The 27,655-nt window shown below is 51.4% G+C and overlaps 11 protein-coding genes across 11 annotated transcripts; 5 read left to right on the plus strand and 6 right to left on the minus strand.

The window, feature by feature from the left end:
* Positions 1-353: 353 nt before the first annotated feature.
* On the plus strand, positions 354-1,043 carry HPODL_00252 (40S ribosomal protein S5; the record flags this gene model as incomplete). Its single annotated transcript, XM_014080196.1, has 1 exon — positions 354-1,043. One exon carries the CDS (start codon positions 354-356, stop codon positions 1,041-1,043), a length of 690 nt encoding a protein of 229 aa, XP_013935671.1.
* Positions 1,044-1,176: 133 nt separating this feature from the next.
* Positions 1,177-1,932, minus strand: HPODL_00253 (Disrupter of telomere silencing protein 6; the record flags this gene model as incomplete). The annotated part of the gene is made up of 1 exon (XM_014080197.1): positions 1,177-1,932. One exon carries the CDS (start codon positions 1,930-1,932, stop codon positions 1,177-1,179), a length of 756 nt encoding a protein of 251 aa, XP_013935672.1.
* An 884-nt stretch (positions 1,933-2,816) lies between these two features.
* Positions 2,817-3,431, minus strand: HPODL_00254 (peroxiredoxin Q/BCP; the record flags this gene model as incomplete). The annotated part of the gene is made up of 1 exon (XM_014080198.1): positions 2,817-3,431. One exon carries the CDS (start codon positions 3,429-3,431, stop codon positions 2,817-2,819), a length of 615 nt encoding a protein of 204 aa, XP_013935673.1.
* Positions 3,432-3,515: 84 nt separating this feature from the next.
* HPODL_00255 (Aquaporin-1) lies at positions 3,516-4,298 on the minus strand (the record flags this gene model as incomplete). Its single annotated transcript, XM_014080199.1, has 1 exon — positions 3,516-4,298. The coding sequence occupies one exon, from the start codon at positions 4,296-4,298 to the stop codon at positions 3,516-3,518; it is 783 nt and encodes a 260-aa protein (XP_013935674.1).
* A 1,472-nt stretch (positions 4,299-5,770) lies between these two features.
* Positions 5,771-7,441, plus strand: HPODL_00256 (Mitochondrial external NADH dehydrogenase, a type II NAD(P)H:quinone oxidoreductase; the record flags this gene model as incomplete). The annotated part of the gene is made up of 1 exon (XM_014080200.1): positions 5,771-7,441. The coding sequence occupies one exon, from the start codon at positions 5,771-5,773 to the stop codon at positions 7,439-7,441; it is 1,671 nt and encodes a 556-aa protein (XP_013935675.1).
* Positions 7,442-7,475: 34 nt separating this feature from the next.
* Positions 7,476-8,102, minus strand: HPODL_00257 (exosome complex component CSL4; the record flags this gene model as incomplete). Its single annotated transcript, XM_014080201.1, has 1 exon — positions 7,476-8,102. One exon carries the CDS (start codon positions 8,100-8,102, stop codon positions 7,476-7,478), a length of 627 nt encoding a protein of 208 aa, XP_013935676.1.
* Positions 8,103-8,175: 73 nt separating this feature from the next.
* Positions 8,176-9,678, plus strand: HPODL_00258 (Nuclear localization sequence-binding protein; the record flags this gene model as incomplete). Its single annotated transcript, XM_014080202.1, has 1 exon — positions 8,176-9,678. One exon carries the CDS (start codon positions 8,176-8,178, stop codon positions 9,676-9,678), a length of 1,503 nt encoding a protein of 500 aa, XP_013935677.1.
* A 50-nt stretch (positions 9,679-9,728) lies between these two features.
* On the plus strand, positions 9,729-10,928 carry HPODL_00259 (uncharacterized protein; the record flags this gene model as incomplete). The annotated part of the gene is made up of 1 exon (XM_014080203.1): positions 9,729-10,928. The coding sequence occupies one exon, from the start codon at positions 9,729-9,731 to the stop codon at positions 10,926-10,928; it is 1,200 nt and encodes a 399-aa protein (XP_013935678.1).
* A 1,854-nt stretch (positions 10,929-12,782) lies between these two features.
* HPODL_05144 (uncharacterized protein) lies at positions 12,783-13,742 on the plus strand (the record flags this gene model as incomplete). Its single annotated transcript, XM_014080204.1, has 1 exon — positions 12,783-13,742. One exon carries the CDS (start codon positions 12,783-12,785, stop codon positions 13,740-13,742), a length of 960 nt encoding a protein of 319 aa, XP_013935679.1.
* Positions 13,737-23,144, minus strand: HPODL_00260 (Vacuolar protein sorting-associated protein; the record flags this gene model as incomplete). Its single annotated transcript, XM_014080205.1, has 1 exon — positions 13,737-23,144. One exon carries the CDS (start codon positions 23,142-23,144, stop codon positions 13,737-13,739), a length of 9,408 nt encoding a protein of 3,135 aa, XP_013935680.1.
* A 428-nt stretch (positions 23,145-23,572) lies between these two features.
* HPODL_00261 (Subunit of TORC1, a rapamycin-sensitive complex involved in growth control) lies at positions 23,573-27,634 on the minus strand (the record flags this gene model as incomplete). The annotated part of the gene is made up of 1 exon (XM_014080206.1): positions 23,573-27,634. The coding sequence occupies one exon, from the start codon at positions 27,632-27,634 to the stop codon at positions 23,573-23,575; it is 4,062 nt and encodes a 1,353-aa protein (XP_013935681.1).
* Between the last annotated feature and the right edge of the window lie 21 nt (positions 27,635-27,655).

Genomic DNA, 27,655 nt, shown 5'->3' on the forward strand with positions numbered 1-27,655 from the left:
TAACAGGACGAGGGGAGAGCAGAAATATTTATACCCCACATCCCCGCATAGAAATTATCAGAGTCCAGGATGCTGAACATTCTAGTGACTAGATTTCAGTGCTATCTAGACGTAAGGCAAAATGGGTGATGCTGCACGGAGCGGGTGATGGACATACGGGCGTAGTTTGAGGGGTTCGGGAGGTAGAGAGGACACCGGGTAACCCCAGCAGTTTTTAGACTTCCTAATTGGGCCAGAAAGTCAATTCCAGGGATAAGAAAATTTTTAGCGTGCGCGTGCGAAAAAGTCGAGTTTGTGACTGTATTTTTTGCGGATTTGAAAATTTTCAAGCGTGAAAAACTTTCCAATCAACCATGTCTGAAGTCGAAGCACAACAACCAGTCGAACAATACGAGGAGGAGATTGTCTCTGAACCAGTGGAGGTCAAGTTCGTCGAGCTTGCCACTCCTATCCCTAAAGACATCCAGGCCGGCACCCAAGAGGTGAAGCTGTTCAACAAGTGGTCTTTTGAAGACGTCACCGTCAAGGACATCTCCCTGACCGATTACATCCAGATCAGACAGCCAGTGTACGTTTCCCACACTGCTGGCAGATACGCCTCCAAGAGATTCAGAAAGGCTCAGTGTCCTATTGTCGAGAGATTGACCAACTCTTTGATGATGAACGGTAGAAACAACGGTAAGAAACTCAAGGCTGTGAGAATCGTCAAGCACGCCATGGAGATTATCAATGTCTTGACCGAACAAAACCCACTCCAGGTCATTGTTGACGCCATCGTCAACACCGGTCCAAGAGAAGACTCCACCAGAATTGGATCTGCCGGTACTGTTAGAAGACAGGCTGTTGATGTTTCTCCACTCAGAAGAGTCAACCAGGCCATTGCTCTGTTGACTATCGGTGCCAGAGAGGCTGCTTTCAGAAACGTCAAGACCATTGCTGAATGTCTTGCTGAGGAACTGATTAACGCTGCCAAGGGCTCTTCTACCTCGTACGCCATCAAGAAGAAGGACGAGTTGGAGAGAGTTGCCAAGAGTAACCGTTAAGCATATAGAAGAAGCAGTAATATTGGAGATTTGTGTGAGCAGTGTGCCTGTGTCTTTTTTCTACAGGTCTCAGGTGTAAATCGTCTAGTAACATATATCGGTACATCTAGTTCTACAGTTCTATGCTAGTCTATTAGTTGAGCAGTCGCTTGAGGTCGGCCGCCTTTATGTCTTTGTGTTTGTCTCTGTCCTTTTCGTCCTCCCTCTCATCTTCTTTGGCCGTTTCAGTGTCCGAGTCTTCACTCTCACGAGAGCGTAGTTTCGAGCGCGCGCTCTTGGGCGAGACAGATCCATCGGAATGTTTTTTGCCGGCCACGCCCACGACGAGCCTTCGCCAGCGGAATTGGCACGCGTTTATCGTTCTGTTGGGAAAATACGAGGCGATTTCTCTCCAACCATAGTTCTTCTCCTCCTTTAGCATTCTCAATAGCTTGTCGTCTTCAGGGCTCCATGCGCTGCTGGATTTGGAAACGTATCGCGACGAGACATGGCCAGGAGGCGGGAGGACCATGTGGGGGTGCCCCATGGGATATGGTTGAGTATTGGGCGCAGGCGGCATGTAGTAATTCGGGCCAGGGGGAGGACGGTAATCGACTGGCTCTTGGTGGTATGCAGAGATGTAATGGGGATGTGAAATGGGGTAAGGGTGCTGCGGGGAGGCTCCGTACTGCCGTGGGGGTGGGTAGGGCGATGAGATCAGGTAAGGAGATGGAGGAGGAAGGGCCGACTGATCGGGAGACCTGGAGGGCGCCGATATTCGAGGTAGGCTTACTCTCGGAGGCGGAAGTTGCGGCGGCGATGGAGTCAAGTCAGGGCCCAAATCTCGGATAGAGGGTAGGGTGATCTTGTTAGCATTTTTGTCGGTGTTGTTATCTGTAGTATTTTCCATGGTGACTTGGCAAGACCCGAGATGTTTGCATTTCTTATTAGAAGGGGAACTATTCAATGGGTCATGAACGATTAGAATGAAGTTGGAAAAGGGGAAATCGGGAGAAATTTAGAATGACTGACGTCCAAGGGGTTTTATAATTTGCAGTTGAAATAATCTTGAAATATCTGTTCCTACGCTTGTATTTTAGCGGTGAGAAGCAGCAACAACTTATTAGCGATGCATTATAGATGCACCGAAAACTTTTTAGCGTCAGAGACAATAACGAATTTGTGTTTCATGTTCTCAGGATGCAACAACTGACGTTACGGAAGACCACTTGGTAAGAGAAGCAGATACTACAATACGGCCCGTGCGTGCGCCGACGTACCTCTCAGGTGAGTGTGGGCGTATGCGAGAATCGTGGCGGAAAAATAGTCGGTGGTACGAAGATTGTTTCGCTTGAATTTAGAGTACCAAGGCCGCATGTGAAAAGGGAGGCCCGGTTTAGCCATTAAAACTGTTCTAGATGACAACCGATCATCGTTGTAAATGCGCACTCCGCGCCACAGGAACGTACAAAGCGAAAAATTACCAAACCTGCTTTATGCAGCGCCGCTTCTACTAATGGAACATAAACATGCAACGGTGATGCTGGCACAATAAAAAATTTTTCTCGCTACTAAGCTTGGCCGGCTAATTCTGATTATCCTTTGTCCATTTATAATCGTATTGAAACGCAATGTCCGAGATCTTCACATGATGTCTCAGGCTGGAATTGCAACAATATGCAAGCGACGATCTTTAATCGCTGCCATGGTCGGCAATCCGCGCACTTTGCATAGTGAAAACTTCGGTATTCCCCGCGCAGGAACCGAACATTCTGCAACACGCAAAGATAACACTCACTCACTGAGGCCCTTGACTAGCTCGATCGCACCATTGAAGCTCTTCTCTGGCGAGATACCGACCCGTTTGACCCTCAGAATTCCATCCTTGAAAATAAAGTCTGACCTGACGATGCCGCTAGGGTGTTTTTTAGCGCCAAGCAGCCCGATCAGCTGTTTTGACGGGTCAGACCACAAATCGTAGGGCAATTGCTGCTTTGTTTTAAAATTAGTCTGTGCCTTAGGCGAGTCTGAGCTAAGCCCCACTACAGTGACGCCTAATTTAATCAATTCCTCGGCTTTGTCTCTGAACCCGATTGCCTGACGCGTACATCCTGGAGTCGAGGCTTTTGGATACAAGAACAGAACCAAAATCTTAGCGTCCTTTGCGTACTGCGCAACGGCAACTTTTTCGCCGTCTTGATTTTCCAGTTCCAGATCGTCAGGAAGCACGTCCCCTTCTTGTAGTGTTTTCTTTGACTCCACTTTGTTAGCCTCCTTTTTTTCCACTGGCTTCTTCTCCTCACTCAATTTGCCGGCAGCCGGCTTTTTCGCCTCGGTCTTTTGTTTTTTGGGCTCCGGAATAGCCTCCTGGGCCTCCTGCTCTCTCAATCTGGCAGATCTACGCACCATCAGATATTTATTTACGCGATTTTAATTTTTTTAGCAGTAGAAATATGAGTACGGCATTTATTAGTAATATTATTATTGGGTTATCTAATCTTCCTGCTCAACAACGCAGGTCTCGTAATCAAGCAATTTCCAAAATTGCCAAATGGAGAAGGCAAGAAGAGAACCAAGGATTGGGCCCACCCAATAGATCCAGTGGTACACAGGGAAGGATCTGGCAGCGATACATGGACCAAACGATCTGGCAGGGTTCAGGCCGGCACCGGTGTAGTAGACGCAAATTAAGTGACCCAGGAAAAGCGATAGACCAATGCACACTGGAGCGTAGTCTGAAAGGTTCGATTGCTCCACAGCAGTCATCAGAACAGTAATACACAGCAAAGTGGTACCGAACATCTCGATGAAAAGACCTCTGCTCTTGGAGCATCCTCCGCCAAGACCGTTAGCAAAAGCCACTGGGCCGGGAGTCATAGCAGAGGCTGCACCAGCAGCGGCCATACCAGCCACTATCTGGGACACCATCATGATAAGACCACGAATCGGCGAAATGGCTCTTGCAAGCACCAGGGACAGGGTGACGGCAGGGTTGAGGTTACCACCAGAAACTCTACAGGTGAGGAAAATGGCAACCATGACACCGAAACCGAAACCGAAGGAGATCATGATGAGCTTGGCAGGATTGGAGCCCTCGGATGGGTAGAACTCGTCCTGGTTGGCAATCTGGGCAATCATGTATGCGACCCACAGGAAGATGAAGGTACCGATAAATTCGCCAGAGGCAGCGACCAAGTGGTTCTTCAAGGTGTTGGAGAGACCAAATTTGGAGGTCTTGAGAGCTGGCGAGTAGCCCAATTGTTGTTCAGCGTCCATTTGGTATTCTTTCACGGGGAATGCCAAGGTTCCCGAGAATTTGAGTCCTATTTATACGATGGAATTGACACTTTCTTTCCAAAAGGGTGGAGTTTGCAGACGCAGATCGATGTACAAGATTCTTATTGTGCAGGTGAAGAGACAAAAGAAACGTGAGACAATAGTAGATAGAATAGGAAAGAAGTACGTGTGTTTACTTATTGCTGCCTGAGGAAAATTTAGGCACTTTTCGGCCCCTTCGGGCCTGGTAGCCCACATTTTAGGAAGTAGGCCATTTCTCTTCTGAAAGCTTCTATTCTATTGTGCCTTTTTTCTTCATGTTGTTTAACATTCAAGAGTTTATTATTAGGTTTTGATTTGACAGATAGCAGCAGTCTTGAGAAACTATTGGTAGTTTCAGTTAGTTTTAGGGGGCCAAGATATTCTGGGATCGGCCTGATGATCATCTCTTTGTTCGGCTGTCAGCTTTAATGAGATGCTGTCGATGCAGCACTCACCCCTGTGAAAGTTTTGCCTCTAGTTCCTGCTGTCTCATGCAGCGTGGCCTTTTATGTTCAGCGAGGAACTAATGTTTCCTATTCGCCGACAGCCGGTAATTTCAAGTTTTTGTGTATTGTTTGGCACCTGGCTGTAGCAAATTTTCTTATTTTTCTTCGATCCAGAACAATCCTTACACACAAAGCAGTCTACAATTAATATTTACATGCAGCGGCAGCGAAGTTTCACACATGAACATATCTATTTGGCGTATCCCTGTTCCGAACCGTTGTATTGTAAAGTTTTATATTACTTTATTTACGCGCAGCCTCCTAAGCGGTGATGCCAGTGCGCTAAAAATAGATCCGATCCAGAGTTTCATCTCTTACGGAGCCAACGCAAAATTCAAAGTATGTTCTCATTGTAAGTGAAATGAAAGCGAGACTAATTTTACAAGAGTGTATTTTCGTCCATCCTAGTGAAATTCCACTCTATAAATCGATCATATCTCTAGATATCCCTAGAATTGAGGCTAATTCGGCTTCTCTTAGCGGTTATTACCCTTTGAAAGACCTTCAGAACACCCGCGGTACGTTTTACTGTACAGCGCTTTAGCCAATTACAAGTGGGACATATTCGGCCCCTTTTCTCAACGGTAATCTATGAATTTTGGTCATGAGAAAAAACCCCGCTGACCACCATTGGACATCCAGAGTGACCACTACGGATCGACGGTCTAGTAGCAGGGGGTGTCGAGTGGGGTAGGCAAACACAGGGTGTTCGCGGGTTAATGGGGATTAGGATGAATTAAAAACTAGGAATTTACGGAGTACGAAGAGTTGACGGGGTGAGGGTGACTGTGGACCGATACCGGAGGGCTCCATGATTTGCTAATACTCTAACCCCATAAAAAATTAATTTTCTCACACGACCTCGCCAAGTTCTAGTATAAGAATTGTGTTTGTCGGCAGTATTTTTTCGAAATATCCTAAATAATGCAACGACAACTAGCGTCAGTGGGTAGACGTCTCGGACAAAGACGCCTGTTTGGACACTCCTCAAAGGTTCTCCAGACGGTCAAGCCGGCCGAGCCGGTCCAGCCTGTTTCGACTCCGAAGCGCAAAAAGGCCGGATTTTTCACCTACACTTTTTATGGGCTTATCGCTGCCGCTTTGGCCGAAACTGCTTACCTGACCTACTCTGTTTACAAGGAGACCAATCCAGGTTCGCAGAAGCCACAGTCTCTTTTGAAAGAAAACGGAAACAAGAAGAAGAACATTGTTATTCTGGGTTCTGGCTGGGGAGCAATCTCATTCTTGCATAAGTTGGACACCACACAATATAATGTGACGATTGTTTCTCCACGTAACTATTTCCTGTTTACTCCACTTCTGCCATCTGTTCCAACCTCCACTGTTGGTTCCAATTCGATCTGCGACCCTGTTCGGACTATTGCCCGTCAAACTCCGGGCGAGGTGATTTATTATGAAGCTGCTGCAACCGACGTGGATCCTGTGAACCAGACTGTCAAGATTGTTCACAAGAACATGAACTTTGCACACGGAGAAGCGTTTGTGAACAAAGATGATCCAATCGAGAAGACGCTGAATTACGACTATTTGATCTACGCTGTTGGAGCCAAGGTCAACACGTTCGGCATTCCCGGTATTCCAGAGTACGCTTCGTTCTTGAAAGAGGCCCAGGACGCCACTGCCGTGAGACAGAAACTTTTCAACGCCATTGAGGCATCCAGACTGTTGCCAGAAGACTCGGAGGAGCGCAAGCGTCTCTTGACGTTTGTTGTTTGTGGTGGAGGACCAACCGGTGTTGAATTGGCTGCTGAGGTGAAAGACTACATCGACCAGGACTTGCTCAAGTTCATTCCAGGAATCGACAAGGAAATGAAGGTGGTCTTGGTGGAGGCCCTGCCTAACGTTTTGAACATGTTCCATCCTAAGCTGATTGAGTACACGAAGGAGGTTTTCAAGACTCAACATGTCGATCTGAGAACCAACACTATGGTGAAAAAAGTGGATGCCAGAAACGTTTACGCTTCTGCCAAGAAGCCAGACGGCACCACCGAAGAGGTTGTGATTCCTTACGGTACACTTGTGTGGGCCGGTGGTAATGCCCAAAGAGAGTTGACCCGTTCGCTTGCTGATAAAATCACCGAGCAAAAGACGGCCAGAAGAGGACTTCTTGTCAATGAGTACATGAAGCTTGACGGAGACGACCACATCTATGCTTTGGGAGACTGCACCTTTACTGCCAATGCTCCAACTGCCCAGGTTGCTCACCAGCAGGGAGAGTTTTTAGCTGATCATTTCAACAAGCTGGCTAAGATCGACGATCTCGAGTATCTCACATCTTTGGAAAAAGACGAGGCTTCTAAAGAGAAACACTTGAAGCGTCTTGAGAGATACAAGAACAGCATCAAGCCGTTCTCCTACAGACACCAAGGTGCTCTTGCCTACGTTGGTTCTGAGAGAGCCGTGGCCGACCTTACATGGGGCTCGTGGTCCACTGTTGCTCTTGGAGGAAACCTCACCTTCTTCTTCTGGAGAACGGCCTACGTTTCCATGATATTAGGAGTCAGAAGCAAACTTCTTGTGATCAGCGACTGGATCAAGGTGTCGATGTTCGGTCGCGACTGCTCCAAAGACTAAATTCGTTAGAGTAATATTCCAATGACTAGCGTTACTAATTAATGTTGGCGCACTTGCGCGGTTCCAGTTCGCCTGTTTCGGGCACCACCATCGTTTCCCAGTCTAGCGGGTAGAGTAGCTTGCCCGATTTCGAACGCGCGTGTATCACTCCTAAATCGTTTCTTGCTGTGGACAGGTAGTAATTTATTCCGTCTCCCAGAGAAATCACCAGCGCCTTGACGATATCTCCTGGTCTAAAACACTCTCCGACTTTCACTTTGTCTCTGTCTGTGGAGCGGATGTCTGAGGAGCGAATCACGGCTTTGAAATTCTCGCCGTAATCGTTTAGCAATAAATTAGATAAATGAATGCTTGCGTCTTGAACGTGTAGGATATCGAGGTGGACTTTGTTGGACGATATCTTTGTAACTTTGGCAATGACCACGTCGTTTTCAGAAGGCGTGAAATTGGCGATTTTAGCTCCACTCGATTGCACTGAAACGGTGGACGTGTTATCGTTGGTGGTAAAGTGCACAGAGCCCAAAGTGGTAGCGACAATGCATGGAACAACCGTTCCATCAACTGTTCTCTCTATCTGCAGCGTGTTGGAGCCTGACACATAGGTGTGGTTGGTCGTATGGACGGGGACAATTGGCTGTCCTGGCAATACCAAGGCGTTCATATGGATTCCTGATAAGGAGGGTGAAAAAATTTTAATAAATTTTTTTTTCAGTAAAAAAAATATTTATATCAGTATGGGTAAAGGAGACATTAAGAAGGCTGTTAAGCCAGCCAAAGAAGCGTTGAAGGGGAAGAAATTGGAGAAGGCAGTGAAGACTTTGAAGGAGAAGGTCAAGGAGACCAAGAAGAAGGGTAAGGGTAAGAAGAAGGAGGAGAGTGAGAGCGAGTCTAGTGACTCTAGCGATTCGAGCGATTCGAGCGATTCTGAGGGCGAGAAAGATTCTAGCCATTCTAGCGATTCGAGCGACTCAAACGATTCGTCTAATTCTAGTGATTCTAGTGATTCTGACAACTCGAGCGACTCTGACAGTTCCGAGAGCTCTGATTCCGAGTCTGACTCTGAGGAGGAGAAGAAAGAGGAGAAGAAGGAGAAGAAGGAGAAGAAGGAGGAGAAGAAGGAGAAGAAGGAGAAGAAGGAGAAGAAGGTAAAAGAAGAAAAGAAGGAAGAGAAGAAGGAGAGTTCTGATTCAGATAGTTCTGACTCTGACGCTTCTGGCTCTGACAGTTCTGATTCTGACAGTTCCGACTCCGATAGCTCTGATTCCTCTGATTCCGATAGCTCTGACTCTTCGAACTCTTCTGACTCTGACTCTGACTCTGAGGAAAAGAAAGAGAAAAGCACGGTGAAGAAACAGAGCTCCAGTAGCGACAGCGACAGTTCTGATAGCGACGGCTCTGACAGCGACAGTTCAGACAGTGACAGCTCTGAGTCTGCATCTGATGCCTCTGAGCCTCGCAAGAGAAAGGCTGAAGAAGAGCAAGAGACCCCATCTAAGAAACCTAAGGAGGTTGCCACTCTGTTTGTCGGAAGACTGGCGTGGGCAGTCGACGACCAGAGACTTTTAGAGGAGTTCCAATCTCTGGACGGAGTTTTGTCCGCCAGAGTTATGACAGAGCGGGAAACCGGTCGTTCGAGAGGGTACGGATACGTTGACTTTGAGTCCAAAGAACAGGCACAGAAAGCTCTGGAACAGTTCCAGGGCAGAGAGATCGAGGGAAGACCAATTAATCTTGACATGTCGACTTCGAAGCCTCAGACACCGTCTCAGAACCAGAAGTTCCAGGACAGAGCCAAGAAGTACGGCGACACTCCATCGCAGCCTTCCGACACCCTGTTTGTTGGAAATCTCTCGTTCCAGGCCGACAGAGACACTCTGAAGGAGTTCTTTGAGCAGCACGGTACCGTTTTGGGCATCAGGATCCCTACTCACCCTGAGTCCGAGCAGCCTAAGGGATTCGGATACGTCCAATTCGGCTCTGTTGACGAGGCCAAGGCGGCTTTGGAGGCCCTGAACGGCGAGTACATTGCTGGCAGACCTGTGCGTCTGGACTTTAGTGCTCCAAGAGACCCTAACGGAGGCTCTCGTAACGGCACGCCTACCCCTCGGGGTGGCCGTGGAGGATTTGGCGGCGGACGCGGAGGAGCTCGCGGTGGCTTCGGCAGAGAGCGTTCCAGCGGAAGTGGCTCCAATTCCATTCCTGTGGCCTTCAAGGGTAAAAAGAAGACTTTCGCCTAAAACAGTCGATTGGTGGGAAATTGTTTTGTACTTTATAAAAAAAATATTGTATGCCTTTCAAACTGGAGGCTCTCTTCACAGAGGCCGTGATATGGACGCGTTGCGTCTACGCGTTGTCAACCATTTCTGACACCATCAAGGTCACGTTGAAGGAGGCTGGCGACAAGTACGAGCTTCTGCTGACGGCCGTGAACATCAACAAAACCAGCTCTTTGACGTGCACTTTTCGTCAGGAGTTTTTCCACACATTTACCATAGAAGGCGATTTGCCGGTTGTGAACAACCAGCAGACGTTCAGCTTTCTGATCAACAGCAAAACCATGAATGTGTGCTTCAAAGACTGCGAAAACACGGAGTCTTTGAAACTGCTGCTGATCCACGAGAACGTGCCCGATTCAAGTCAGATCTTCAGCAACAAGCTGTTCGTAGAGGCCACGCGCACGAACGGGGTGACCAAAAACTACTCGCTGACGTTCCGACCCGGATACGCGTCGGATGATCTCAAGATCAGCAGGGTTTATGCCCGCTTAGTGCGTACACAGGACCAGGAAGACCGTGTGCACCATCTGGTGATGGAGATTCGCATTCTGAAAAAGTTCCTAAGCATGTTTGGACAGGGTCTCGAGGATTTCAGACTTGAGGTGTATCCCAGTGCACGCAAGATGCTGTTGCACGGATTCAACCGCCAGGAGCTGCTGAGCCAGAAGAACGCGTCGCTGGCGACGCAGCCGATGAGTTTGTCGATGCAACTGAGTCTGAACGACCTGGTGGACGAAAACACCCTTCCGGGCGACCAAAAACACACTATCGCGTTCAGGTTGCGTGACTTCCGCACTTTTGTGCAGCTGGCGGGTGCCGAGAGCGGTCAGTGCTCCATCAATTTCAGCTACGAGGGCTCTCCGATCGTGTTTGAGCGCCGCATCGCGAGGGGAGAGCACGAGCGGTGCGAGGTGTGCATGTTTACGCTGACCATGATCAGCGACAGCGAGGCCACAGAGACCGCTCCGTTTGCCGAGCCGGCAAAACAGCCACAGTCCGCAGAGTCGCTGTTTGTGTCCGAGCCGACGGAGTCGACTGCTCCCGCACAGATCGTCTGGAACAACGAGCCCCACGACACAGCTACACAGGACCGGCCTCGGAGTCCGCCGGCGATGGCCCGCGAACAAGACCCCCAGCCCGAGCCGTTGCCCTTCGACCCTGACCAGCTGGACCCGACGCAGGTGCCCGTTGCCAAGGGCCTCTTTGATTAAGGAATGATATTTATCTCGACTTTATAAACTGAACGCCTATTTCTGCACCTTGTCGCTGTAGTGGTACTTAATATACCTGTATCCCTGGCCAATCTGGGCTCCTTCGTTGAGCAAGTGACACACAAAGAGGAGGTAATTGGCTGGTCTCACGGCGAGCGCGTAGCGCATAAACACCAGAGAATATACAATCAGCGAGCCGGTCATTGGTCCGCTGATCACCTCTGGCGACTTGTTTCTAATATCCATGACGGCCGCGATTGGAAGCCCAAAGTTCGACACGGGGCCCCAAAAATGTGTCGTGAAAACATACTTGAGGTTTTGTCTGTTGAAGATCTGGTGCGCAAATTTCCACGCCGAGGACGAGCTCATCGTTGTTCAGCAGGTACAAGATTTATATAGAAAAATTAAAAAAAAATATTTATTCGGTCTCCTCTTTTTGCAGTGGAGTGTAGTGCGTCTGCCGGCTCACCAGCGCCCAGAGGAATCCGCACGCAACCACTGCCAACCCCAGTGTGCCCCAGAACGCGCCGTTGTAGCACCTGTGTCCGGCCATGCACAGCCGTCTCGTTTCCCCGGATATCTCCAGATTTTCAGTATGCAGGTCGTAGTTGCGGGCGAACAGCGTGCTCAGCACGAGGTTTGTCACCACCGGAGTCAGGTTGCACAGCCCCCAGTTGGTGCTGAAGCTCGTCATCCCCCACAGATCGCTCACTACGAGCGGTGTCAGTGTGTACAGCGAGCCGTACCCCAGCCCCAGCCCCACAGAGAGAAAAGAAAGCGTACGTAGGTTTTGCGAAAAAATGCCACCAATCTGGACCGCGCCAATTAGCGTGGCGGGGACGAGCAGCAGGTACGTTCGCGAACGCCGCACGCGCGCATGGAACTCGTCTGCCACCAGCCCGCCCAGCAATCGCCCGCCTGTCGAGCACAGTGAGAGCAGACTCACCTGCGCGTGCTGGTGCTCCTGCACCGCCACATCGTATGCGGCGAGAGCCTGCTGCGTTTGCGACGGCAACGCATACAGCGAGCACACAATCATGCCGAGACCATAGATGTACATCTGTCCAATGCCGGCAAGAAGTCCCAGCGCCGCTGTGACCATCCAGAACTCGGGTGTCCTGAGTGCATGTGGCTTCTCTGTGTGGCGCAGCACAGGCCGCGGCGACGACAGCACCTGCATCTCAATGGACGCCGCCACGTTAGCTGCAGGCGCACGCGGCCTACGCCAGTCGTACACGCAGAGTACAGGCGCTGTGGCCAGTCCGATTCCAAACGTTACACTAGCCACCATTTTCAGAAACGCGGCTGTGTCGCCTGGCGTAAGCCAGCTCCCCAGGCTGGAAAAGAAGATGCCGCTGGCACCGTAGCATGCCAACGGCAGCGCCACGGCAAGCCCTTTGCGCGCAGGCCACGCAAGCATGCTGCTTTTCACGCAAGCAGAGCTGAGTCCAGTGCTGCCGACGCCGATCAGGGCAAATAAAAAGCAGCTGTACGGTAAGTTTGATGCAGCAGATGAGTACTGCTTGTAGAACAGGAAGTACCCCAGCCAAATCGCCAAGGAGCCCAAAACCGCCGGGATAGTGAACCCGACCGCGTCGATAACGTGTCCGCACGGCGGGCCTGCCAAGATCGTGGCAGACTGTCCCGCTATCGCGATTCGCGACGTTTGTGCGGCGGTGTACCGTAGCTGGGACGCGACCTGTGGCGAGAACGCGCCAAAGAAGTAAAGGGTTCCGCAATTGAGACTCGCAATGGACGCGCACGTGACAATTACCCACGCAGAGGGAGCCATAGGTAAATAACGAGTCGGTGCTGGTGTGCTAATAAATAAAAATATTCACTATTGGAAAATTTATGCTTAAAATCGCGTACTTTGGGTCTGACAAGTTTTCGATCCGGTGTCTGACGCATTTGCTTCCCAAATACGCCGATGCGATCACCGTGGTTGCACGGAAGGCCAAGCTGAGCGGCCGTGGGCTCAAACAGTACAAGGAACCGCTCATCGTGAGGTACGCCAACCAGACAGGCCTGCCGCTAGTGCGTGCAGACGAACGCGCCGACTTCGAGCGGCTAAGAGGCCAGTTCGACATCTGCGTGGCTGTGTCGTTTGGCCTTCTCATTCCGGCCTCCTTCCTCGAGTCGCTCCAATACCCGGGTCTCAACGTGCATCCGTCGCTGCTGCCAGCGTTCTCCGGGCCGGCCCCTATGCAACGCGCGTTGCTCAGCCACCAAAATTACACCGGTGTCTCCTTACAGACGCTCGATAAGAAGAGGTTCGACCGTGGACGCATTCTGGCGCAGGATAGGCAAGAGATCGCCGAAACAGAGACCCTGGACTCTCTGTGCGAGAAACTGGCGGACGCCGGTGGCCAGCTGCTGAAAAATTCTTTGGACACTGGCCTGTACAAGCCGCAAAATTACCCTTCTTTCGTTTCACCTGAAAGCTACTCGTACGCGGCGAAAATAATGCCTTCAGACAAACGCATCGACTGGAATAACTTCACCACAAAACACATCCTACGGCGCCAGAACACGCTCGGCCAGCTCTTCGCAAACATCCAGGCCGTCTCCAAGGAGAATCAGCCCATCCTCAAACGCGTTTATCTGCCAAATTTGCAACCAGCTACCACACGCGACGAGTCTGCACAGCCAGGACAATTCTCTCTCAAAGACGGAAAATTGACTGTGGCCACCCTAGACAGCGCCGTCGAGTGCGTGACCGCAAAACTGGAGGGTTTTAAGGCGGAGTCTGCGGCAAAATTCATCAACAGCCTACAAAAACGTACCGGACTTGTATCTAGTCATTTTTTATAGAGCAACAATACACCTCTTGTTGAACTCCTGCACCGCAACGGCAATCTTGCTGTAGAGGAATTTCTTATCTGCTGGGTCAGGGATCGGAATGAACCGCTCAACACCGGAAGCTCGTTTCTGTCTAATGCGAATGCCCGAGTTCTCCAGCGTGATGCTGTCGATTTGGTCATACAGGATTTCCCATTCGACGGTCATGTTGACGATCGATACAATGACGATCCGCTTCATGCTCACAATAACACAGTGCTCCTGGCCTGGAAGAATCACGTGCGCAAGGTACCGGTCGTCAAAGAATTTCCCACCCTCACAGCTCTTGAGCCAGAACTGGCCCTGTGCTTCTCTCTCGCTGAACGGCGTCAGCGCGCCGTCCGGGTTGATGAGCCGCGGCAGCCGCACTTTGTCGAGGCCCTCGGCATCAAACGCGGTTGCCGTATTGCGGATTCCCTCGCTGATGTTGTTAGCAAAATCAAAGAGCCCTGTAGCCGTCTTTGTCGGGAGCCCAATTAAACCTTTGCCCAGCCCTTTGAAAAATCCAGACGTGCCCTCCTGGTTCGCGCCCTCGATCGGGGCCGTCGCAATTCCAGCCAGTCCGCTCGAAATGCCCTCCACCAGCGACGTTGCGCCCGTCGTGATGCCATATATCGGGTGTTTCGGCTTGTTGCGCTGTCTCAAGAGCCGACGCCGCTCCTGGAAATTCTTGTCCATCGTCGCAGCAGTCAGCCCCTTGGCCATAGAACCTGTGAACCGCGCAAAGCTGTCGCTGAAACCGAAAACAGACTTCTTCACAAAACTCAGCCCGCCCTTGGCCAGCCCAATGCCCAGCTCCTGTGGCCGATCCGTCATGATGAAGCCCTGGTACGGCTCGTAAAAGATGTCCATCACACCCGAACTAATGTTATTGAACAGCCCCACGGGGTTGCCCAGCACGTCTGCAGACCCCAGCACCTTGTACACCTGGTACAGGAACGCTTGCTGGTAGTGCTCGCTGATGTTCTGCAAAAGGTACGGGAGCGGTGTACGGATGTTCTCGAGGAAGAGCGAGCCAAGACGCACGGGCGCGTCGTTGATGTTGCCGATGGCCATTGTGAGGATATTAAAGACGACTGCAAGTGCGTTCTGGGCCTCGGCCGCATCCTCTGTGTTGACGCGCTCGGTACGCACGAAGGAGAGGTTAAATTGCAATGGTTGCAAGTGCAGAGCCTCGAAGTAGAGGTCGTTGCCCGTGCGCACCGTTGGCGGCTCTGGGATCTGCAGGTTCTCGTCCCAGAGCACGTTTTGGACGTCTTTGTTCCATGCGGCGCCTGGAATCTTGGAAAACTCGAGCAGCGCAAACAAAAAGTCCTCGTCCACCTCGATCGACATTTCCTGCAGCAGCATCGTGGCGTACTTGATATAATTGACGCCGTGCGTTTCGTCTTTGAGCCGCGAGATGGCCATTGAGAACGCTGGATGGTCGTTCATCTCGGCCGTGGATTTTGGCACAACCGATGGATACACGATGATCGGGTAGATGTTTGGGTACAGCTGGTTGTCGACCTGGATCCACTTGAGCTTGAAGCTGAAGTTTTGGTAGATGTCAGACTCGTTGTAGCGCAGCTCCATGCCACGCACAGTGGTATAACAGAGCTCCTGGTGTTTGGTGTTGATCAGCGACACCCCCACACCTTCGAACCGCACAAGCACCTTGGTGAAGTAGTTTTCGTCCTTCTCGATGGTCTCGAACTTGTCGGCGTTGGCCGTACCCCCGACGACAGACTGTGACGAGCTGTTGTGCTTGAGCTGGTACATGCTCGTTTTCGGGTCGTAATTCGAGATGATGAGTGACTGGATCGTGCCGTCGGCTACCACGTTGAGGTCGACGATCTTGGTTGTGCCGTCGGCCCCCTTGCCTATTTTCATCGGCATAAGCGTGCCGATCTCGGCCAGATGCACATACCGCTCGCGGGAGCCGCTCCGTAGAACCAGCTCCTTGTACTGCGCAGCCGGATAGTCCCACGCGTACGGCATGGCGCTCTTTGGCGGGATACGGTAGTAAATAGGCTTGAAAGGAACCTGCGACACACGCCGGCCCTCCTCGTTGATATTCGGGTCCGACTGGTAGATGAAGAACTCGTAGTCGCTGAAGTTGCGGATTGAGTACGGCCACATGTCCTTGGCGTCCAAGATGTCCACAAATATTGCCGCTGCCTCCGTGCTGATCACCACACGCACCAACTTGTGCGCGTTCTCGTTCAGCTTCTGCACACGAATGAACACCTCGCCCATGTCGTTGATGCTAAATGGTGCCGACAGCGCGGCTTTTCTGCCCGAGAACCCGATCTGCAGCTGTTTGGCATCCGTGCGAGGCATCTCGTACAACGGACTGAACTGGCCAGGCTCGATGTGTAACACGCCGGAAGCACCCACCTTGGCCACCTGGACCGCGTCTGCCAGACTATTGCGGATCACATACCGAGGAACAACGCTGATCACCTTAGTCAGAGAGTATATTCCTTCTCCCTCGGTGATATGGATGCCCACGTCGTTTTCGAGCTCGCGGTCTTTTAACGGTACTTTCACCTCGAAAGATTGCCCGATTTTGTCCAGACTGATGTTGGGGCTTGGCTGCGAGTCGCCAACACGCAGAACGGCACGATTCTCCTCCAAATTGCCGCCCATAAACCTCTTCGAGTCTGTAGCGTCGTAGTCGAACGAAAACAGTCCGGGAACAGTCTGCTCTGGCGCGTCCGGCGAATGCGCCTCACAGATCATCTTGTTGAATCGGTCGCTGAGACTGATGTCCTTGCCGGTCCGGTTGAGCACGAGGTACGGCGAGTAGATCAGAATTTTGAGCCCTGACCGGCTGCTGTTCACGTAGTGCAGTCCCAGATGCAGCCGCTGGCCGTCCTCGCTTTTGAGCGTGAGCCGTTTGCTCAGCGGGATGCGCGAGCGGTCCGGAACGTTGATAAATCCGGCTTCCGACTCGCGGTATTTCGAGTGCAGCGGCTTGATGTGCAGCATCAGAATCGCATTCATGTCCACAACATGGATCGATTTCGTGGCTCCCTTTTTCAGACCACCGGTCCACGTCTTGAAGCCCTTCTGGAACACTTTCCAGCTGATATCGAACGGCAGCAGGTTTTCGATCTCGAGCGGTGGCGTGATATTGATAGTCATGTGTGGATATATCTGGGTGAGCACCTCTTTCTCGTTGAACGTGGCGTGTGCACGGAAAAAGTACCGTTTTGCCACGCCGTCCTCACGCTGCGGACATTCTAGCACCATGTCGTTCTTCATGATGGCGCGCCAGTCGAAGTCGATCGTCGTGTCGCTGCCCATGATCTTGGACGACGACCACCCAAACGACTGCTCGTGCACTTCGGGCCGAATCGCGAGCCGGCTGTCGTAGACGTACTCCACGGGGACCGCGTGCCGCTCGCCGGCCGCGATCACCAGCTCATCCAGCACGTCGTCTGCAGATTCTGACCGCGCGAGCGACGCCACGCGGATCGGCGTCTGCGTGAAATTCTGGATCGTCAGCGTGGACTTCAAATACACCATCTTGACCTTATCCTCGCCCAGCACGATCTCGCACGCAATCCGGTTATGATAGCCTTTTTCCAGCTTCGGGTTCAGCATAAACACGTCCTCGCCCTCGCTGCGCAGCGAGACACGGCGCACTGGCGTGTAAGGCGAGTCCAAAAGCTCGACACCGATGAAGTTCGACTCGGCGTCCACGTCGAGCGTCTCTCTGACCTTGCGCCAGTCTTCAAACGACCATGGCACTGTCTCGTTGTTCTTGAGCACTGTCAGCTGCCGCCGCTCCTGCAGGCTCGGATTGCCGTCGTCGATCCAGATGTGCAGGTCGTGGCCCGTCTCGTTGATGATCCGGTACGGCGCATCCTCGCCGCGCGGCTTGAGGTCAGTATCCTCGGTGATCAGCGCGCTCACGTGCGAGAGCAGCGCAATGCTACGCGACGTGACTGTGATCTCGGCCAATTCGCGCGACGCCACGTCCACCGTGAACGACGGCGACGGCTCGCTCACTTTGGAAACGTGGACGCTAAATGACCACGGCTCCAGCAGCGGCTCCCACGCGGACGTCGAGTAGTTGAAGATGTTGACTAGTGATTTGATGCTTGTATCCGCCTCCAGGTCCGTAGACCAATTCTTCGCCGTCACCTCGAATGGTTTCACTTCCATGTCCAGCACAGGTAGCTCGTGCACGTCGCCAATGACGACAAGCCGCAGCCCAGAAACGTTCAGCTTCAGCCGCTCGTTCTTGACAATCACCACAAGCTCGTCCGTGCCACCGTCCGTTTGCCGCGTGCTCCGTGACACCGACGAGAGCAGCGACGGCGCATACTTGCTGAACTTCTTGCCCAGCTCGTCGGGGAACGTGACGTACGTCGTAGCCGGCGTCGTATGGTCCTCTGTCTTGGCGGCCTCCTGGATCTGCGCATACATCGACGACGCCTTGTTGATTATTTCTAGTGCAAGCCGGATATCTCTGAGCGAGATCCGCATCATGAGCGGGTCGATCGTCATGTCGATCACGCTGAGGAACTGCGTTGCCGTCGACTCTCGCGAGTCCAAGTTGAAGCTGGCCGAGAAATCGTCCACAACCCGCAGCCGGCTCGTCTCGTATGCGTCCATCTTGCACAGAAACATGCCCATGCCAATCGCATTCACGTTCAGAGTGTTCTGGCTCGTCACCAGGAACTGGCTCACCTTCAACACAATGGCCTCCGTGTCCGCGTTTTGCGGGTTTGCCAGAATAATCAGCGACGGATCCACAACGTTGACTGCGTACTGCACCACCAGTTCAGACTCGGGCTGTGCAGCAGCGGCTTCATGCGGTGGCTGCGGCCGCTGTTCCCGTTCAGAACTGTCGTCGTCCTCCGAATCGTCAGCACGCTCCAGCTCGAACGTACCGGGCTCCTCGCTAGCCAGAGCATAGTCGGCAAATTCTTTCAGCGAGAACAGATAATCCAGTGCCAAAATCACCTTGGGGTTGTCAATCGCCAAATTGATGTTCACCACCTTCTGCTCGTCCCTGGTCTCCGACGTCACCGACGCCATAAACTGATAATCTGTGGGCGAGATCGGCGGGATGATGTCGGTAAACTTGTTATCGGTGTTCTCGCGCACGTCCTCGACGACAAACGACTTGACGTGGAGGTCGGACTTGAAGTTGCCGTTCTGGCGCATCTCCATCTTGATGCCGATGTCGTTGAGCGAAAACCGCGACAGCGACTTGCCGTCCAGGTCGCACGCGCCGGCCGTGCGGTTGTACAGCGTGAGAGCGAGGATCGGAACGTTGAAGTCAACGTCAAAGGAAATTCTGTCTGGGGAGCTGCTCTGCTGCTCTGCTGACTCACGCGGCTTGTTTTCGGCAACCGGGAGCAAATTGTTGGCGCCTCGTGCAGCCGTCTCAATCTCCTCGATCGACTGCTCTGCACCGCCAGCAAACACCCGCGGAATCTGGTTCATGATACGCAGCAGGTACTGCGCTTGCACCTCGGTCAGCTTCATCTCCTTGCCGGAGACACCGCCCGTGACTATCATGGCGGGTCGCTCCTCCTGTGCGTCGTCGCAGTAGTTGATATTGAAACCAACGTCCAGGTCGTCGATGATCTCCAGGTTCTGCGTCTGCTCGCCCACGGAGAACGACGATGTGACCCTCGTGTTGCGCAGACCGGCTGAAATCATGTTCAGCATGGTGCCGTCTTTTGATGTAAACTCGTTCACCGCGTAGATCTCTCCCAGGTTCGCCGTCACATTGTCGTAGATGCCCTTCTCCGGGTCCACCAGTTTCGGGAAGACGAGGATTGGCGCGCGCACCAAGACATCGAATTTCACCAGATTCGCTCCCTCGATGCTGTTGGCCTGGTTCAGCGCCGTCTCGCGCGCACGGTCATAAATATACTTCATCTTCTGGAACTGGTTGAGATACGTGAAGATCTTGGTGAATGGCTCCTCCACAAACATCACCACCACAGATCCAGTCTTGAGCGAAACCTTGGAGTTGTACGGTTGCGTGTTGGTGGCCGCATCAAACGTCTCGTAATACAACTCAGCAAGCTCGTCGCCACGGATCGTGATCAGCTGCCGCAGTGGCGACTCGGCAGCGGCACCCTCGTTGACCTCGTCAAACAGCGACACACCACCAAGCTTGGCGCTGATCTTCATCTTCTCCGGCAACAAGAAACACCCGATGTCAGCGTGCTGCAGCGTCATCGTGGCCAATTTGATGCCGTCGTCGTTGAGCACCAGAATGATGCTCTGCAGTGCGATCTGGACGTCGATGTGCTGCGGTGCTGTTGCCACCTCGTTCTCGTTGTTATGCCGCAATTTGTCGGCCGGCAGCTCGGGCGCGTCTGGATTCGTGAATGTGTTGAGCGCAAAATTCAATAAAGTCAAGATTGACTTCCGCGTCACCACCACCTTGAAATCGGCAATGTTCAGATCAACTTTCTGGTCGAACACCTCGATCATCTCGCCTTTGAACGCGACCAGACGCTGTGTGCGTGAGTAATGTACCTCAAACAGGTTGTCCTTGTTCTGCGCGTCCTTGCTCAGCTTTGACGACACCAACGCCTTGAACTCGTCCGACTCAGAGTGCTCGATGTGGTCCTCGACCGTCATGTCCTCTAGCCACACGTGCACGTGCATATCCTGGACCGTCTTGAAGAACTGCAGCCGCAGCTTCTCGCCCACGAGATCCACCAGCCGCTCGGACTCCAGCGTCTCGCTGTTCGAGCACCGATTCAGCGACAAGTAGATCAGGTCCATGTTGAAATTGAACTCGATCTGGTGCTGGCGACTGGCCAGCTCGTTGGCTGACTGCACATTGGACACAGACTCGGCAGAACTGGAATCGCGGTCGAGCTCCTCCAACGGACTGCCTGCGGTAGGCTCTGCCAGTAGCGACTTGAACCTGTCGGCGGGCTCGTCGTCGCCAGATTGGGGCTCTAGACCGCAATTTGGGATCGCCGTGTCAATCAGCTCCATAAACACCTTGTACTGGAAATCACTAAGCAGAGCACGGAACTGCGGCACGTCACCCCCAACACGGATGCGCGGCAGGTTGTAGTAGCTTGGAATAATCGACAGCTCCACCAGGAACTTCATGCTGAATTCCTCCAAAATCAAGGCCGGCTTGTTGCCATTCTGGTGCAGCTGCTCAATCGTGGACTTGATGTTCGAGCCAATAAGAATCTGCGCATCCTGCAGCATCAGATTGAACTTGTCGTACAGAAACGAGTTCATCTTCTCCCAGTCAGCCTCCGTGTAGTTGTCTTTGTTCTCTGCCTTGATTTGGTTGATCTGATCCTTGCTCACGAGATCGCTAACGATGCTGATGTGTCCCGCGTCCAAAACAGCCACGGGCGACGACCAGCTGCCTGGGTTCACAGGTACAATGATCAACGGAGCCTGGAGGTCCATCTTGCAGTTCATGGTCTTGTGCTCTTCGAATGCGTACTGCAGCCCGATCCGCGTCTGTTTCGTAAAATCCTGGATCGTCGATTCGGCCGCGTTCATCAGCAGTCCGATCGTGTCGAGATGCACTTTTGGCGGCGTGAAGAAACGCACGATCGACTCGATGAACTTCGGGTTGTGGAAAATCGTCATGCTGTTCATCTTTGCCAACAGAGCAGAGTCGGCAGACTCGTCCAGCGGGTTGTTCTCGAACGAGACCTGGAAAAAGGGTTCCTTCATGTCGTCCTGTGACAGCAGCCCAGAATCCTCCACGGCAGACTTCAGCGGCTTCACGCTCACAATGTGCTTATATAGAGTGTTGTCCGAGCCGTCCTCAACGCGGAACTCGTTCAGTTTGAAGCCAGCGTAGAACGAGTCCTTGCGCTGGAAGAAATCTGCGTCGCAGCCTTCAAACACGATCTCCGCCAGGTTCGTCTCGCCCTTGGCGTTGCGGATAGCAAAGGAGCCTTTTTGAAGATTGCAGCTGACAGCCGCCAGCACACGGTCGCGAGGCATGTCGATCAAATCTGCGGCCTTCTTTTTCTCGTCAAACTCAATGGCCTCATAAAGTTCTTTTCGCTGTTCGTCCGACATCGTCAGGTCAGAGTCTTGCTTGTCATGCTCGGCAGTCGCACCGCCGCCCCACCACGAAAACCAGCCCTGCTGAGCTTTTTGGGCAACTGGCTGGATCACCGACATGGTCTCGTTTTCCTTGCGGAACTCCATTCTGGCCAATGACCTGTAGAACTTGATGTCTTCGTACTGAAGCGCTTTTTCAAGCTCATCCAGCTCATGTTGCTGCGCAGGCGTCATTCTATTTCCCAGATGCGCCTTCCACAGCTTGATGTACGCCTTTCTCTGATCGCGTCTCGTTTTAAAATACTCCCAGGTCCACTTATAGTTTCTTTCGTGGATCTCGCTGTAAACGCAGTTGAAAGCGTACCGCAACCACTCCTTAGGGTCTTCCTCCACAGACAATTGCGGCCGAAATTTGCGGAATTTTTGTGTTTTCATGTACCAATTAAGATGCGACGTGGTCCACAATATATCTCTGTACTGGTGGCTATCCAGATCGAGGCCAAACTCCTCAAAGAAGAACTTGCCCGTGTAATGTGGCGACGATTCCGTGGCGCCCTGCTTGTTGACAGTCAAATGGCCGTATCCGGAGACAGGCTTCAAAATATACTGTGTATCCTTGTTGACCTGCGAGTTACGCTCAATCACGTCTCTGAAGAATTGTATCAGTTCATCGTGGTCAGTTAGCTGCGTGGTCTCGTTTTCGGTGTCCCAATAGACACTTAAGCTGCCAAGAGTAAGCAGCTTGCGCGCCAGCTTGGTGATCCCGGCATTAAACCCAGGAACCCAATTTTCGTCTGCAGAAACAGCAGACAGTTCTTCCAGAGTGAAGCCAAGAGTATACGGGTTTTCCGTAAACGTGTGGTCGTCTTCGTACCGAAAGTGGATATTCTTGATCGTCACCTGCAAGTTGTCCACGATCTTCGTCACCAGACTCTCCGTAAAGCTCTCATTTTTCGCCTGCTCGTCTTCCGACAAATTGGCAGAATAAGGCGTGCTTTTGTTCACCACCTCTAGAGCTTCGAGTTTTTGCTTTTTAATTCGCAATTCACGCGCGGCCTCCTCCTCCGGGTCGAACTCGGTCAGGATCCGCGGCGATGACAGCAAAAAGACGTCTTCTATCAGCACCTTGACAGGCTTGCTTTTGAGATTCGACCACGGAATCTGCAGCGTCAGCTCGCCAATATGGCCAAACCGCACGTCCACAGGCAATTGGAATTTTTCCAACGACTCCTGCTTCAACTTCAGGTTCTTGAGCTTCACGTCTCCGCTCCAAATGCCTATGTTTAATTGCTTGGGGTCAAAGTTCTCAACGTAGGCCCCAAGGGCTTTGTTGAGAATATTGGCAACAAGCGACTCTAACATGTGTAAAGCTGGGAGTTTCTGTGGCTGTTATGAATTGCAATGCTGTTCACTCAGTTGCCAAAGACCTTCTGTTGTGAACTTTGCTATGTGGCGTAAGATTAAATACTAGATCTGCGGCTGTGCAAAACTTAGCTAATCAAAAGACCCCGTGTATCACGTGACTGAGATCATGAGATCTGCAATTGCAGTACAGGGACTAAGGGTGCACGGTTTCCGATGAGCTGAATTAAGGGACACTGTCAAAAGAAAAATTAGCCATACGACATAGCTCTCTACCCACTGATCTTCGTTTGAGGTGAAAAACATTCAAATTTTTAATCGGTTTTCGATCTACTTTGTCAACTTGCTGCAATCCCTAATGGAGAATATTGAATCATTGTTACTACTCTAGCTAACAGAATATATCTTCCACAACAGCTGCTTCCAGATTAGTGATGCTCAGCATGCTCGGTGCACTGATAAATGCTCACGGCAGAGCTCTGGTTGTAATTAGTAGCCACCATCATTCGATGCGGATGCAACGACAGAGCGTTGACGTATGAATTTGTTCTGCCTGAGCCATTGAGCGTGTTGATAAACCCGCTATTGGCAATGCTTGCCACCATTTCGCCAGCAGTCGAGTAAATGTCAACCTCCTTGGAAGCACATGCCACAAATGGAGCATGCTCGTGGATCATCGCAGTGGTCATGGTTTTGTCGAATGCACGGAAACGCACAATTGGGTCGTCTTTACGAATATCCCAAAGCTGAACCATTCCGTTGGAGCAGCCCGACACTAGCTCGCGAAGGCCACCTCGCTGCATGTGCACGTTTTTAATCATGCTCCGGCTCTGTATGTCCTTCGGTTTCCATAGTCGAACCATAGAGTCACGTGCATCCAGCCGCCGATCGTAGACTCTCATGCTTCCATCCTGGAACCCGCCCACGAAGATATCTCCTGCAACTTGGTCGGAGGTGAGCGAGGTGATCAATGACGTCGATCTTAGCGGGACATCGCTCACGCACTTTTCTCGTGGCGCGTCCCAAATCTTGATAATTTTCACATCACCGGTGACCAGCAAAGACCCGCGGCTCTGCTGCCACTCAGAAATTAGACCGATGGACCGTGGGGTCAGCAAAATGTCCGTGAGTGCTCGCCAGGCAGTGATCATGTGGAAAGAGCTGGGATCGTTGAATGATTTATAGATCTTCACCACACCGTCGCTAGAGCCTGTCAAAAGCAGCGGTATATCATCTTCGTTAAGCAACTTCAAGTCTGTGATCTTGGTGCCAAAAGGATTCCCATTTGAAAACCGCGAGAGCTGTTTTTCACTCCTCCAATCGAAAACTGTAATATTGTCCTTTTCGTCACTGGTTACCATCCAGTCCTCAAATTGAGTGAACTTGAGCAATTTAGGCTGTGTACGGTTGTCCAAGGAACTGATTTGGTTTCTCCAGTCGCCAGTGAGCGAGAGCTCCTTCTGTGGTTGTGTCTCGGCAATGATGGTCTCATTTCTGTTTCGTCTCCACAATCCTTTTATGTATTCCTCGCTTCCTGGCTCGTCAGGCTCGCTGCTTCCAATCTGCGGTTCCTGGAAATACTCACAACTGTATTGGAAGAATCCACTGACTAACGGCAAAATAGGTCTGCCATGGTCTCTAGGACGGGGCGTAAACCTTGGAGACGTCGGTCTGGGCTCAACTCCGTAGGCAAGGGAGGCAGGCTGTTGAATCAATAAATTGAATTTGTGCAGACTTGAGGCCTCGGACTCATCAGACTCTGGAATTCCCAGGTTTTTCATCAGGTTGTTGATTGTGAGCTTGGAAAAGAGCTTCTCGGTTAGTGACTGTGCAGAAGATGACGATGTTTGGCGGGGATTGGACCTTGACGGTGGTTTGTGGGGATCAAAATCCGATTGCACTCTTCTTCCAGAGTCATGGCCGTTCCACAGCTTTGGAGCAGATCCATTGGTCGAGAGCGGACGGAGTGGTGAGTCTTCCTTGCCAACACTACTGCTCGTTGTGCGTTTTTGAAGCAAGTAGTCCTCCATAGCCCCAACAACATCGCCCAGCTCGCTCTCGTTAAGCTTCCACAGAATATAGTCAACCACTTGCTCGGCATAGTCCTTGACCTCGTCCTGGGGGTCTTCGCTCAGTATCAGCAGGGCCTTCCAAACGGAGGAAAACACTGACCCATAGGCAGGCGATTTGCGTCGCACCTCGTCGATCATGCTTGGGTTGTCCACCAAAGTGATTTCCTCCTCCAGCTGTCCAAAGGCGCTGACAAGGAAAAATTGGAGATATTTCATCACAAACCTGCTGTAGAAGCATGTCACTTCTCTGCGAATTAACGGCGACCCGTCGTTGATCATGTCCAGAATCTCAATGGCAATTTTGATCTCTTGTCGATTAAGTTCATCGCGGACGGCGTGGTCATCAGAGTCTTCAGTGTCCAGATAAATAAAGTTGTAGAAACAATTGATAATAGATGCCCTGATCTCCGGGATCGGGTCGTTCATGATCTGCAGCAGCTTCTCAACAAAGCTTCCACGATAAAATACCACAATAACCTCAAGATTATTCTTCAGCAACTGGCTCATCAGAAGAGCGCTCCACTGCCTCAGAAGCGGGCTTTCGGACGTTTCAACGTAGAAAATACACGTCTTAATCAGATCGATCGAGAAACAAAGCTTCTGTCCGGCCTCGTGGTCGCGAACAAACATCGACAGAATAAACCCGCTCATGGCCTTTTGTTCGTCGTAGTTCGCATCGTTTATCTCCAATTGAACACCACCGTTTGGTGCTCCGTTGAGGTGCGGTCTCGTTTGCATCGTGAAGATGGACACAAAGTAATTATACCCGCGGTCCTTGCACAGCTCTTGCTGTGTGTTCTTGTAGTCCACAGACATGATACGAGCCCAGATAAATGTCAGCACTGGTTTTAGCTCTGGCGCAGGACTCTGTAAAAGCCTCACAATGTATGGGAAAATACCGATGCTCAGAGCAAGATACACGGCCCAAGGTCCTAGATCGAGGAATTTGGAGAGCAGAATTAAGGCTCGGAGTCTGTGTGCCTGTGAGAGCAAAACCTGCAACACAACAGGCAGCTGTTGGGGAGGTTTCTTAGCAGAAGAACCGTATTGAAGCCAGATCTCAAAAGCCGTGAGATGCTGCTCAAAAAACGAGGAATGCTGGTAGTTCATCACGGATGGATGTGGAGGTGCTGTATTTTGCGCCGGTTGGTGTTCTGGAACCTGCAATTGCGGGATATCCAGCTGCTCCTGTTGTGCATTGTCGTCGTTACATTTATTTTTCACCAGCTGTGACAAAACCTCGTCTATGGCAAGCTCCCAGGACTCCCACATTGGATGGTGGTTGATGTCAGGCAGTGGAGGGTCAGAAATCGGATGGCATCCCACCAACGGCATGATTTTCTTTGCGAGGAGGAAGTTTCTAAAGAGCACTGCCACCATCAGATCTTGACGAAATAATCTTTTAAATAAGGGCCTTGATAGAGAAGTCCATGCAATTGTGTCCGTGATGGCGGTGAATATCCAGTTCAGCTCGCCCAATGGAGTTCGTCTGTCCGTCAGCTTTCCCGGAATGATAATTTCGCCCTCTTTGTTTTTCAAAACCTCGTAGTAGCCATGACGACTCAACGGAGAATACAGCACAAACCATTTCACACTCATCTCTATAGGACTTGTCAAGCAGCAAGTAAACAGATCTGCCGGCAGATCTGGGTTGAGGGGAAGAATCTCGTCAGATCGACATGCGCCAAGCTGGATGGACTCGATATACGCACTCACTGGGGACGGTGAATTATTTTCTGCTCTTTCGTTCGCTTCGTCCTCTATTCTTTTTTGTATGAATTTCTTGTTATTCTCAATAACGTTTCCAGCTGCGCACGTATCTATCACAAAAATGCACGGAGCACCCAGCCAGCTTTGAAGATCGTACAAGCTCACAGGAATGTACTGCGTGTAGCCTCTGTTGAACACCCAAATCTCTCCGCTCTGTGTGGGCTGTGGAACACCATGACCGTTGTAATGAAACAAAATCCTCTCGTCCTTTGAACTTCTGCGTAGAGTTGTGCATAGCCGTTTAAGATCCTCAACAGACGGGTCTAGCGACTGCTTGTACTTGATTCTCGAGCTCACCCCTTCGCAGGACTCGTAGTTCGACTGTAAATTCTTACCTATTGCCTGAAGGGCCTTTTTCGGGTCCGAATATGTTGTTGGGTCGACAAATGCCTCCAAGACGGGATAATCAGCAGGCTTTTGAATATCGGGTGGTGGAATTCCCAGATTTAAGCACATAACAAGCGCAGCAGTGGTGGTCTTCTTCTTATTGGACTGAGACTTCCAATCGGGTATCTTGTAGGATTCGTCCTCACAAGAGGGATTGGCACCCATAGTGTTGCGCTTGAGGTCATAATGGGAGTAGTAATGAGACTGTAAAATGCTAAGCTGCGATTGGTCATTCAGCAAACCATGTCGTAGACCACTCATGTGGAAAAGAAGTCAAATAAT

This window comes from Ogataea parapolymorpha, chromosome III, assembly GCF_000187245.1.
Source record: "Ogataea parapolymorpha DL-1 chromosome III, whole genome shotgun sequence".
Classification (NCBI taxonomy): Eukaryota; Fungi; Ascomycota; class Pichiomycetes; order Pichiales; family Pichiaceae; genus Ogataea; species Ogataea parapolymorpha.